We start from the raw sequence: 14272 nt of genomic DNA, 5'->3' as shown, positions 1-14272 counted from the left end.
CGTCTTGTCTTGCAGCAGCAAGAGTATCTCATTTGCTAGTGCAACAGATGCTTTGAATGGAAGGCAGTTGCATTGATATGGCCTTTGGGATTACAGCTGAGACATGTAGTGGGGCCTGTCAAAGCTTCAACAGCTGCAATTTAAAACATCCATCTTCAGCTGCTCTAAATTTTAGCTGCACACATCTCCTTGCTTCTGCTTGGCCCAAACTAGAAGGAAATCTGCCTAACCAGTGAATGCAGAAGGCAGCTTAGGCACCCAAATGAAGCCGGCTCAACATAGACAGTACATAACTTTTATAACGATTCCCTCAGAGCCTGATGGAAGTATCAGCCAGAACATTGTTTCACCTGCACTCAAGAGCTGGAACCACATCTGAAACCCCAGCTATGTTTCTGTTCCAGAGACCAACTGCTCTTTGAAATCCATTATACAATGCTTGCATGTAAGCCAACCAACATCTTACTAGCTCCCACACAAGACAGTTCCTATTTTATGAATTAGGATTACAGACATCTATTGCTTTCCAATCCTCCTTATGGGATATAGCAACAGTTCAGCTTCTTAGAGGTCAGAATAGTCCCCAGCACTCCTGGAGCTAAAAAGAATATATTAGTTTGAGAAAAGCATGTAATTTTTGATTAGGCCAAGTTCTCTTGAGGATATTATACTATTGTTTAATCTCTGAAGCCCTTAAGAAGATGTTTACTGTTGTCTTAAGAAAAATCACAACATCAGTACCAGCTGTAGGTCTTCCACCACTCTATCACTTACCTGATCAAAGAGCTGCTTTCCTGTAGTGTTGGGCTGGATGGCAAATTCCAGCTCAGCATCCATGGTGGTAACACGCACGCTGATCTGGAAGACAGAAGATGCATCATTACAATACACACACCAACTGACACTACACAGTAAAGAAAAGCCGTATCTGTCTCCATCCACGGACGAGCTCACAAGCTTCCAGAAGCTCCACTACCAGCAGTTACAAGTCACCTGCCAGCAAAGCATTCCCAGCTGTTAACAGTTTAGTAGCAGAACAAACTCTTACACTGCAAAACTGGAAGGCTTATTACATCTATTCGTACTAATATTGCCAGATGTAAGAAGGCCAGTTACAGCTTATGAAGTCAGCCTTCTGAATGTAGAATATGCCAGCACTCTTCACTAAAGCAAAGGTGTTCTAGACCTTAGTACAAACAATCAGACCTCCAACTTCTTCCACTTGAATGTCAGAGAAGTCCTGGGAAGCATTAAGCACTTAGTCCATTGCAGAAGGCCAGTGGACATAGAACAATATTGTTCTAGTTTCCATGGATATTTGGGCAAATAAGGCACAATCCCTGGCATACTCAGAGGGCAGGATACAAAACAGACAGGATGTAAGGATGACCTTATGCGTTAAGGCAAAAAGAATGTGTATTGAACATACAGACTAATAAGGACAGACACTTCACAGAGCAGCAGAAGAATCTCTAGATAGCAGTTAACTGGTCTCCAGGTCCTTCTGCAAGGAGGAAGATCTCTGTAAACACTGAAGAAATGTTTTAGGTGTAGCTTACTATGCAGTCAAGATTTCATAACTGTATTAGGCCTCTGACATAAAAAAAACAAGGTAGGTGTAAGATCATGAATTGTCTTTTAGAAGAAGTGTTCTGTGACACACTGTCTTGACAGCAAAATCTCATAAGCATTTTTTCACATGTAAAATGAAAGTGGGAAGAGAACAGCAGCAAGGGAGTTTGCAGTTTCATTTCACAGAAGCAGGAAAATATCTGTACATCTTAAGGACACATCAGTAGTTTAACAGCAAAGGCTCTTCCCCTCAAAGAGGATTGTAAAAACAGAGCTGATTCTATTCAGAGTTCCTGAACATTGCTGGAAAATCTTTTAGTAGATTCTTAGGAACAGACAGGAACACTCCTGTCTGAACATGGAAATGATTGCTAAGTTTTGACCAGGCAAATTTTAAGGCCCTCAGAAACACCAAGTTGTCTGAAAATTCATTTCTATTTGCATACCTATCAATTTAAAAAGGAAAAAAAATGCTTTACAGCTTATGTATACAAGCTGGAAATAGTTTTAGTACAAACTGTGTTCTAATGCTTTTCCATCAAAGCTGGAAATAGTTTTAGTACAAACTGTGTTCTAATGTTTTCCCATCAAAGCAAAATTTCAAAACAAATTATGCAGATGAGATTCCCAGTGCACCAATCCCCAGCATACAGGCACTACATTCATAGTTCTCTTCCTCACCAACAGTCAAATTAGCCTGCATCACCAAATCCTGATTTCTTCAGTGCGATCAATCCTCTTATCCATCCCTGCAAGCTTTCTCTTCTCAGGGGGAGGGGGGGAAGGCATATGCTGTAGTCAGTTTTACTAAAAATAACACAAATTCAAATTTAGACTAGGATTTTAACCACATGACACTAGAGACCAAAAAAGCAAGAGTAAGCAGAGAAATATTCAAGGAACCACCCAATACTGCTATGAAAGCAGCCAGTTCAGATCCCTTTATTTCTACTGTCAGATTTCATACAGATTTCATCTGTTTTACTAAGACATCAGAAGACTGCAAAGGACCTACAACCAAATTTGTTCATAAACAAGAAGCACTCAGCTAGTTAAGTGCAAAGAATCAAGTGCAAAGAGACCACTACACCCAAAGATATCTCAAAGTTTCCCAGTAAGGCTACTGCAGCCTGATACTAGTCACACCATTCAGTACTCTATCATCTGGTGGCGAAGCTAGGGGTTTTCTTGTTCTAAGCTCAGCTACCAATCTAAGCATACTCTATAAGAGGTTAAAGGTAGGCTTAGCACAGTAAAGCTTAAGTCAAAAAGAGTTGCAGTTCTGACTGTAGCAGAGAGGGATATTTAGACAATGCTGGAGCAGAGAGACAATAAACAACCAGACCAGGAATAAGCTGATTTTGAAACTCTCTGGAACTTCTGACTGAAGAACTGAAAAACAATCATCCCACGGAAGCAGTAAGGAAAGAGTAAACAGCCTGAACTCATAAGCTATCCAGCTTTGTTTTAAAACTAGCAGCTTCCAATAGCATGCAGCTGCCTTAGGATTTCTTGCTATACTGTCCCAGAATTAGTCTCTCCAAAGCCTAGATGTTGACAATTGGCTGATCTGACAGTACTTCAGTGAACCAGGAATCTCAGCGCTTGCTAGAGTGCTGAGGGCTCCCTTAACAAAAAACTTTGCTAATTATACTTGCAAGTTGCCTCTTGCACAGGTAGCCAGAGTTTGCTGGCTTGTACATCTGCCTTGCCTAGAACACACACTAGTAAGGGCAGAAGGGTCTGTAAGCCACTTGCAAGTGTAAGAGGGGTTACGCTAAATGAACCATTAAGCAACAGGTTGGTTTTTGATGGCTTATTTTAAAGCCCTTCTTTTTTCGCCTAAATCACTATTACAACATCAGTGACCAAAGAAGGAAAATAAGTCATTTTGTTCCCCTGTTTAAGGATAAAACCCAGTAACTACTGCTGGCTGATAACATCCACACAGGTGATTGAACACTGATGCATCTGAGTATGGTGGAAGTGCCAGAAAATAGAACCAAAACATTTGTGGCCAGCTCTTTCCATCTCGGGCCTGAGGAGCTTTTAAACATCACTCCAAATCAGTCTTTCAAAATTAAAACTGCTTCAATAAACAAACATTTTGACAGAGTGCATAATTCATGCAGAAATCTTACTGTAAGACTTGTGTCTTTGTTGGCACATTAAAATGAGGTCCCACGTTAGAACCAGCAAAATTCTTTCACTGTCACTCACTTAAGTGCACTTTTGCCACCTGACTAGTTGTAGTCCTTCAACTAGTACATCTAGTGGCAGGAGATTTATTTATTTTTGTCCCTAGAAGAAGTCGTCTGTGCTCAAGATAAGTAGCAACCTCAGGATTACAAGCAGCAGTGAAGTCTTGAACAGGCTGTGCGCTCGCTGTTTAGGCTGTGCACTATTTCTGAGGCTCGCATGAGCTGAGATACCACAGGAAACACGCTCGAGCTGTACAGAACCACACCCTGGCAACGTTAGCTGCCCTGGCCTGAACAAAGTTGTACTGATGTTAACTGTCAAGGCACTGAGTGAGGGCTAGCATGTCCTGGGATGCATCAGTGACATTGTAACCACTGGTTTTGTTGTAATTAAATACTGGGCTAAGTAGTAGGTTGCCAGAAGTTTGAGCTTTTAAATCTTATTGGTGAGGAAACAACATACAGTTAAAATTTTTCTCATATGCTGCTAAACTGTTTGAGTCAGTTGCTGTGGCTTGGCAAAGCACAGGGATAATTGCACGGTTCAGGTGGTGGGAGGCACTTCTCTCCTTTCCCAGTTAGCTGATAAGAGCCATGAAACAATACCTCAGAGCACATGCAGCCTAGCCAGAGTGCAGAAAATCCAAATTGGTTCTTCTAGCACGTAAAGAGGCTGAGAAACTAAGGACCCAGGGAGCTGTGCTGTGCAAGATACCCAGGGACCACCTTACGCTGGGGAAGGGCAGCTTCACTGTGATGGTCAGGTGTCCTGCCTGCTGCTTTCAGGGGCAACCTACACAGCAAGAGACCTGTGGCTGCCTCGAACCACTCCCTGAGAAAGTAACATGCAATGCCTGGCACTTTCACCATTCTCCTGATTCCTCTGTAACCTTACTTTTACCAAAACCACCTTACTGAGGCATTCCCAGTTGAGCACTACTCAACATGGAAGTTACAAGACACATACAATAGATAAAGTGCTATACTGGGAGAAAGCCATCATAATCCAGTCCCATCATAATTTAGACTCTCCTGTTTGCTTTGTCCCTTCTGAGTTATCCTGTCAAACTGCTTTTAAAACATTAATCTAATTTACCATCAGTGTTGATGCTATGCAGGAATAGCCTCAAGATTCAAAAGCATTAATCTTTTGCACTTTGTATTTCTAAATCATCCAGATGAGGTTTTCCTAGGCTAAGTACCCTAGCATCTATGAAGTACTAGGCATAGATTTGCCTCATTCCCATGAGAAACTGTAGTGTTTGTATGAGAGCTCTCTTCCCAGCTCAGAATAAAACCTTTTCTTCCAAGTAATAGTGCAGGAACACTGAAGTGCCAGTCCTGAGTCAAAGGCACTGTACCCTCCCTTTCTCTACAGGCACTGACTCTCCACTCCACAACAAGATAAGGGATGACTGAAAAAATCTGATTACTTTCCCAGGGAAATACATCTAGACCACTAAACTGGAATGCTCCAGGACACAACCAGGCAGACGTGGAGACTGGGCAAGCCTGCAGAACAGCCAGACCGATCCCCCAGTAACACCTTCATCTGAAAACAGCCATCAGCATGCTTACTGTTTGGTTTGCAAACAGAATAAATGCTCCTCAATATGCTAACCAGCCTGGACTGCCAAGCATACACAACTCCCACTCTGAATCCAGATGGGGAAGATACACACTTCTGATACGATCAACAGGAATAACACTGAGAAAAAGACATTACTCCTCACTGATCAGATCACAAAGTCCACAGTGCCAGCACCGATCCTTCAGTACACTGTACTTATTTTCTGAAACTGGCTTTTCATAAACTTTTGTCTTAAACTCGCAACATTCAGGAAGTGCTGTTAGAGGACCTACTGGATTTCATCACTAACAGATTTACCAAAAATACTATTCTAATGCAGTAAGTGAAACTGAAATTCTGTTTAAAGCAATCCATTGAGCTCATTCATCTTACCATTTATAGTGTAATCAATATTGCATCCACATGTCCGCCACCCTTGAAATTCTGCTCAGATCTTAAACTAGCAGAAGTTTTATCCTTGCAGCTGGCCTCTGAAGAGGCTTCATTTAATATAATATTTTGCATACAAACAGCTAACAATATTGCACAAATTGCTTCCAGGAGTCCATTGAAAATTGAAACAGACAGGAAACTTTACACTCACCAAGCTAAAAAGTCCTCAGGGGACCAAAAAGAAAAAAAAGAAAAAAAAATCATTTCATAACATCACCTACAGGAAAAAGCCAGAAACCTAGTAATTCTTCCTCATCTCTATTTGAGGAATTGCCATTGTTTTACCAGTCAACGCAGGGCTACAGATTGTCCCTACCACAGCACATTAAAGAGCTTCCTGCTGCTAAGGACAGTGTTGTGGCAAAGGCGAGACCTCCTGCACAGACAGAGCCTTTTGCATGCATTAGACATTACACCCCAGTGCTGAGAACTGCAGGCAGAGAGAGCTCCTGTTGATATAGCAAAGCCTTCACAATCTACAGGGCACCACCACCTCCTCCTGCAGCAGTGTCTAGCAGACAGTAGGAGCTAGGAACCTGGTATCACTGTTAAGCGTATTTGCAACAGGTCTTTTAAGAAGTTTTAACTTTCCTCATATACCTTCCAGTCTTGCTTTTTGCCTCACTGTGATTCTCAAGTTTTACTAGCAGCAACAATTGTCAGTTATCTTCCAGATCTTTGAACCGTATTAATAACCTGCTGTAACTATTTCCTAAGAGGACAGTTTATAGCTGCACATGGAAGGACAAACAGGAAAGACTAATGCCATCATACTAAACAACAGCTGTTATTACTGGTACTAGTACTGCAGTATGTTAAGCTGTGTAGAACAGATAATTGTTTGTCATAAACTTTGAGACAGAAACAGTACTAAGAAATTAATGTCAGAATAACAGGTGGAGTCAGCACAACAGAGTATCACTTCTACAAAACCCTGACCTTGAGTTAAAACTTTTTTCCTCCTCCCTGGACTTCCTGAATGCAAGGAGACAGTTATACATGACTCGTCTGTAGGCTTCAAGCCTCAGATACTGTTTCCCAGGTTTATGCCACCAACCAGACAGCTGCCAGAGAAAATAGCATAAACTGCATATATTTCATGCATTTGACTCTCATGGAAAAGGAGCAAGTTTAATTGAAGAGAAATCCAGGGCATCCTTTCATCTTTATAGACTCTGTGTATTTTAGGGCATCTGTTCACCCAGCAGTTACTGTAGGTAAAGATACCAGACTAACACCACGCACTAGCACCAACAGTTCTAACCAGAGAAATAGAGTGAACTCAACTAAGTCACATGAGGAACTCAAGATTTTATAAGGCATCCTAATAATCTAAAAAACCTACCCCATTCTGGCTTTCAGCAAGACTAACAACAGTATGATGAGAATTGCTCCACTAACCTAGCTACAGACTCCCAAATGTCTTCCAGAGGTCAAACGCTTCTCAGCACTGTACTTCACACCAGCTCAGTGAGCAGATCAGCTCACCTGGGCCCTGCCACCTTGTTCACCCAGCACCCTGCTGAAAGGGCAGAAGCTGCTTGCCAACCCAGAGCGCACTGAGCTTCTTGCTCTGCTTGGGTCCAGAAAGAGCATCAGAGGTAAGGCCCCCACCTGCAGTACCCGCAATACTCACAGACATCTGGCCACTCTCCGAGTGCCAGCACTCTTCCGAAACCAGTCCGGGCCCTTTGTGTGTCGGGTGAGGCTGAACTCAAGTCATATGAAAGTGCTTGCAATTTCTGAAGGGATTACATTTAATTAAACCAAGCCCCCCTTCCAGCGGTCTTAAAGGGCCTTTTCATACCCCTAAGCTCATCAGGCAACAGAACAGCAGCAGGCACACCCAGGCCACTGGCCTGGTCCCCACACACTGCAGCCCAAGGAGGAAATAAATATTAACCCTCCAAACGGCTGCTGAGCTTGGCAGCCCTTCCCACCCCTCCCCTCGGGGCACAACGCTCCTCATCTGACTGAGGCAGCGAGCCACATAGGCCATGGAAGCTGTCCCACTCCTACCCACTATGCCACTTAGAATAAATTCACCATAGTATAATAAAGGAGGGACTTGCCCACATTTGAGGTATTCAGTATCAGAGAACCAGAAAAACACACTTCTGTGCTGCATAATATGCATTACAAAATCCCCCTTCCAGGCATTCATTCCATTTTTGCTTTGCTTTCGTAGTTGCTACAGTCTGTAATAGGAACTTGCTCTTACAAGAATCTCTAATGATTTTAATGCATAGTTTGAAGACAAAGAACTGATGTTACATGAAAATTAAGCTTTTTTGAACATACAAGTTGTAGTCATCAACTGAAAAACTAAAAGGAACACGAGCAAAGGTTATTATCTGAAAGCTTTTTACCTTTTATAGAAGAAATCCTTAAAATGAAGAATTATTGTCCTTTCCCCACGCATCTTCTCTGCCTTCTTTGCACATGTGACACCACAGCATTTAATCTGATTTTGCAGAGGTTATGATCATATTCAATTGGGGCTATTTTTAACTTCGTTTCAGACAAAGACAGACATATTTGGAGATGATAGCACCCTTCAATAATATGCTAGTTATTAACGTGTCCCAACTTTCTGCACCTGCTCTAAGAGATGACACAGGACAGTTAGCTGTAGATACAGTACCAAGTTTCTGAAGATACTGAACTGCCCAGGAATCTTGTAGCTTGCTGCCTTTCTTACAGGTTACAGTACCTTATGCACCCAGCCACCATTTAAAGTTAGCCTAACATTAGAAGTATCAGACTACCTACATGAACAAGAGGCATGTGGCTGTCATTACAGCATGGAAAATGCCAACTGTAAGAGGACTCAGCAAGAAATGGCAGGTCTGAGGCTCATAGCAGAGTCATCTACTAGAGGAAACTGGAGTTCATACCGATAAAACTAAATTTAAGGAAAACACCTGCAGAGGGAAGACAGGCTTCCTATTAAGCAACCAGAACATGGGACTAGATACTTTACCTCAATTAATGGGCTCACCCAGAATCTGGGACAAGCTAAGCAGAAACATCAACAGCAGCAGCCTAAAAGCACAGAAAGAAGCTCCACTTATGAGCTTCAGCAGCAAGTATTTTTTCTGCACTGTTCTGTTATCCTCACCACCACCATCCTTGTCAAAGGCTAGGGGAGACTGTACACCCAGTGTGCTACAAAGTATACATCACCAGGCTCTAGCACAAAAGCATGAGGAGTTGGTAGAATCCTCTAGTTTCTATTGAAAAGTACCTATTGCTGCTGAGTGACCTAGAGAAGAAACAGCAAGGTTATGGTCAGGAAAACCACTCCCCAGCTAAATCACAAATGTGATCCATCATGAGTGTTTAACCACTGGTCTATGGGCAAAGCATTATAGTTACATAAAACAATATACTCTGTCCTAGGTACATCATGTGTAGCAGTAGGTCCACTTACAAAAGTATTTTCTTCAGCTGGGAATGCCTCAGTAACATGCTGGAGAGCAGCTCTGCAGAGAAGGACTTGGGAGCTGTGGTGGACAAGTTGACCATGAGCCAGCAGTGTGCCCTCGTAGCCAAGAAGGACAATGGTCTCCTGGGGTCCATTAGGAAGAGTGTCGCCAGCAGGGTGAGGGAGGTGATCCTGCCACTCTCCTCAGCCCTGGGGAGGCCTCATCTGGAGCACTGCATCCAGTTCTGGGCTCCCCAGTACAAGAGAGATATGGAGCTACCGCAGAGAGTCCAGTGTAGGGCTACAAGGATGATCAGTGGGCTGGAGCATCTGCCCCGTGAGGAAAGGCTGCGAGAGCTGGGCCTCTTCAGCCTGGAGAAGAGAAGACTGAGGGGGGATCTTATCAATGTGTACAAATACCCTAACGGGGAGTGTCAAGAGGATGGGGCCTAACTCTTTCCAGTGGTGCCCAGCAACAGGATGAGAGGCAACGGGCACAAACTGAAACTCAGGAAGTTCTGCCTGAATATGAGGAAGAACTTCTTTCCTGTGAGAGTGACAGAGCACTGGAACAAAGCGCCCAGAGAGGTTGTGGAGTCTCCTTCTCCGGAGATACTCAAAACCTGCCCAGACACAATCCTATCCAACACGCTTTAGGTGACTCTGCTTGAGCAGGGGGGCTGGACCAGATCTTCAGTGGTCCCTTCCAACCTCAACCATTCTGTGATTCTTTGAAAATCACATTACAGCTGTGTCCCTCACCCTTCCCCTGGTTACTCTAGTTCTTGAGAAAGGCAAGATGGCCAATGTGGAAAGCAACCTGCATCTTTCACATAGCTTCTGAAGAACCAAATGGTTGAGAACAGCAGGGCTAGAAAGCTGCCAGAGGAAGTGAGCCACAGTTACTGCATTCAAGACTGAGAAAGATTATAGCTTTAAAGAGCCTGCTTGCAGAAACTGAACTGAGAAAGGGTGGAGGAGGGAGCGTCTGAGCTGGAGGAAACCAGTCATGCCCCGTGATACAAGCATGCATCTGACATTTTATCTTGCTTTAGCAGAGGCACTGAGGTGGGTGTTGCCAGTGCAGAAATTTTCTGTCCATTTCTTCCAGCAAAACACCTTTGTGGTACTGATTTAGTATCATCAGCAGATGGAGAGGAAAGAGCTGGTTACAGCATTTTGGCCATTAATACAACAGAATACACACAGAACTGTGCTGCAACTTACCCACTCTAGCTGACTAGTATTAAAGTCTTTCAGAAGTGCCTCTGTCCCATGCAGAACTTGAAAAGCGAAGAAGTTTTGTTCTATCTACTAAACAGGTTCAAAGTAAGAAGCTAATTTTAGCATCCACTCTGGCAGTATTTCCTATATAAGTATTCTGATAAAACGCTTGCTATAAATTCTACCAGTGTTTGAGACCCAACTCCTATTCCTGAAAAGGACGGGAAAAAAATGCATGAAAAATCTGGCATAAAATGTAATGCTAAAGCAATTAGTTTCAAAAAGAAAGTGATTTATCCTAATATAAAACCCACAAGCACTGCAGTGTTAAAGCCCCAAATATGTATGTGTTTGGCTGTTACCACAGGAGACTGTTTTGGAAGCTATGGTTAAAATGGCAAGTGGCTTACCTATATAAATATAAAATAGAATTCTAGGAGGGTTTTCTTCAAGAAATGCCAGGACTCACCAAGTGATTTTGCAAGTTTAACTCTGCAGAATTTCTGCTTTAATGCCCAACGCATCTGTTTTAATGACCAGTGTTTACGATCTATTTAATCCCCTGTTTGATCACCTTCTGAAGAGTTTTCTTCAGCTAAGTGTTAATCAGAAGAATTGAGAAGTGCATTTCCTCTGACCTGAGGAAGCACTTCCCTTCTTTCTTCATTTCTTTCAGTAGTTCATGGAAGTACCATCTCAATATCCACCAGCTTTTGTTATATGGCAAAAATCAGTGCAATAAGATTAAGATACATATCATATCCGATTACAATTCAACATGTTGGTGGAGTGACTAAACTTCCTCAAGAAATCTTTCCCAGGTCTTTCTTGCCATAGCTGTGGATTCTTCTAGCTGAAGAAAACTTCTACACTTACACCCAGCAATAGTCATCCACACCAGATGCTTATGAAAATATGCATTATACACAGTTAAAAACTCTTTAGACTTAAGGTGGTAGGAACATGAGCAAATGAGCTGTACACTAGAACAAAATGAAATAGGTTAACAAAAGGAGAAAGAATAAAGATCAAGTTATATGAAGAGGCATATCAGTGAAGGATCCATGCTGTTTGTTCCCAGCAGAACAGCCTCTTATTGCAGAAAGTCTACCTGTACTTGAAACTGAGCAGTACTCCAGAGCAGTAGCAAGAGCTACTAGTTACCATGACCACTCTTATCAGAAAGACAACAATCAACAGAAGTAGGCACAGATTTCTGAATCTTTTCTCTGTCATCCCCTGCCTGTGATAGCACCATGGATGAGATGCTCTGCATTTCGATTCTTCCTTCTCATGGGGGATCTCCTCACAAACCTATCATCAAAAAATTAGTTTAAGCACTCTAAAAATAATAATAATAATGTATCAATAAGCTGTATTATCTTACTGCATCATCTTATTGCATCAACTCTAGCATTTCGACCCTTAGCAATTCTGCCTTATTCCCATCCTCCCATTATAGGATAAATTTGGGCTGCTTATCTGCCAATGATAAGGCAAATAAAATTCTTCCATACAGCTCCTGGTAAACAGGAATGTTCCTATGAAAAGGACAGTTTCCTTGAAAACACCTGCTGGTATTTAAGAGGTAATAGCTACAGAGCAGAACAGCATAGCAGTACTTCTTTGCTTTCACGGTTCTCAAGACCAGACATCAGAAGTCACGACTACCTCCCTATTGACCTTCCCCTAATAATCTGAGGGATCTGACTATGGGCAAAGTTTAGCCTGAGGAAATCCTCTCTGCAGGACTTGTCCATCAGTGCAGATACCAGTTATTCACATTAAGTCAGGGCACGTAGTCTAGGCATCATCTTTATATAAGCCAAGGTTCCTTTATTTCAAGCGGTGGAGAACAAAACTTGTTACCCAAAGAAGATAAGTGTCCCCACGAAGAGAATTCCTTGGCAGCATATTCACAGAATTCACAAGAGGGCTTCAGACAAGTCTACCCCTTATTCAAAGAGGCTGATGTTTACAGTTGCCTTACTTCAGATGTTGCATTTACCCAACCTCCAACCCCCCCCCCCCCCAAAAAAATGGGTTTTTTCATAGCCAGGATCTTGAAGGTAAAGAGAGCTGTCTTCTTCCAGCAGAACTAGCAAGCACGTACTACTGATGTAAGAACACAGAGCTATGAAAAGCTTGTTTTAATATCAGCACTTCTTCATGAGTTGGAAAAACTGAAATTTCAGAAATCTTGGGACATCATTTATCCAATTTATTTAGTGACCAGGTTTGAGGTCTCAGGCAGTTTTTTTCAGGAATAAAGGTTGTGCTTTATAAGAGTGTTACTACAAAGTAAGACATTCAAAATATATGTTTATATATATTGCGCAATGGGTCAATTTATATATATATATATATATATATAAAAATTATATATATATACACACACACACACACACATATATATATATATATATATATATATATATATATATATATATATATAAAATAAATGAAAGCAGACAGGGAATTCGCCTACTGCCCCAGTCCACACACACACATCATGGATTCCAATAGTCAAAGTCATTAATGACAAGTTTTTAAACTTAAAACTACTTGAAGATAATTCCTTCCTGCCCAGCCTAGCAGCTAATAACAAGCTACATCCTCCAACATCACCCATTTCGACATCACGGCTGTCGATGCTTCACTAGCTTGCCACCCTGTTCAGAGAGCAAATGAGCCTCAGTTTGACTGGAGGCACTGAAAGGTTAGAGCACTAGGCCAGCGAAAGAAGCCATGGGTGGATCCCCAAATTTACAGTCAGTCCAGGGGTTTATATGTCACTTATTACACAAGTTATTCACAACCTTGTGCAATGGGTCAATTCGTCTATTTTTGCCATTTCCTCTCTCATAAATAGATTCCTCATGCACCTCCCTTTACTTTCCTGAAGCTATACCAAGCCATAATGTTGCCATTTGCTATTCCTTTAGAGCCAGTTTGAAAAGAACCTTTAGAACAACTATTTTTTTTATTATTTGGGTTAAGTTAAGAGAACACTCTTTATTAGGCAAAACACAGAAGTGGATTTAGAAATAAAAAAAAAGGCAAAAAGTTACCCACGTAGCCCTTTCCCCAGAATATTTTAATCAGGAAGCAAAATCTCAAAGCAAAATCCAGCCAGATGCCATTGCCATCATTTAAATTCTACATTCCGGGCAGCTTTGAGACTTTTTAATACCCATGTTTCACACACATTAGAAGGTGCTATTCTCTGAATTACACACTATTTCTTATGGCCTCTGAACCTCGACAGTCAGGTTGGTAGTTGTACTTCACATGTCTGAGCCTAGCTAAAGCTCCTCAACTCGAGGGCAGTGGGCACGTCTGAAACGCCAGCCCAGCACGACGTTCTTCACAGCCATCGCCTGCGCCTCGCAGGCAGCGGTAACCACAGGTCACAGAAGTTTGTTTCCCCTCTTCCCCCAAAGCATTTAAGTTATCACAGTAACAGCCACAGTCATAGCACTAGTGCGCGTAACTGGTGAAACGCTTCTCACCACCACCCCGCACTGGAAACAGTTTCAGGGTTTTCAAGATTCGTAGGTTTAGCTTTTTCACCTAAGCTTGGCTTAGTCCAGTTCTTCCCTCCTCAGCTTCGCTCCAAAGCCAGGGGATTTCCCAGTACTTTTCATCAGCTCAAAGGCACAGGACAGGGGTTAAGCAGACAAGCCTGGCAGCCAAGATGCATTTCCAAACAGCCAATAAGCTTTCCAAATCTAGCATCCAGTGATGTCAGCCAAGGTTACAAGCAGCTATTTTGCTGCAAGTAGCTTAAAAACAAGATCAAGACAGGATGTTAACAAGACAAGT

The 14272-nt window shown here is 42.2% G+C and overlaps 1 protein-coding gene across 1 annotated transcript in view; it reads right to left on the bottom strand.

Moving 5' to 3' along the window:
* MSN (moesin) overlaps positions 1-14272 on the bottom strand; it is a 57042-nt gene that overhangs the window by 25574 nt on the left and 17196 nt on the right. The window contains exon 2 of the mRNA XM_062584385.1: positions 775-858. Coding sequence (XP_062440369.1) covers positions 775-858 — 84 coding nt within the window. The remainder of the gene's footprint in view (positions 1-774; positions 859-14272) is intronic.

Source organism: Rhea pennata, chromosome 11, assembly GCF_028389875.1.
Source record: "Rhea pennata isolate bPtePen1 chromosome 11, bPtePen1.pri, whole genome shotgun sequence".
In the NCBI taxonomy this organism is placed as follows: Eukaryota; Metazoa; Chordata; class Aves; order Rheiformes; family Rheidae; genus Rhea; species Rhea pennata.
The sequence above is the reverse complement of the archived record's forward strand: the minus strand, read 5'-3'. Positions and strand labels throughout refer to the sequence as shown.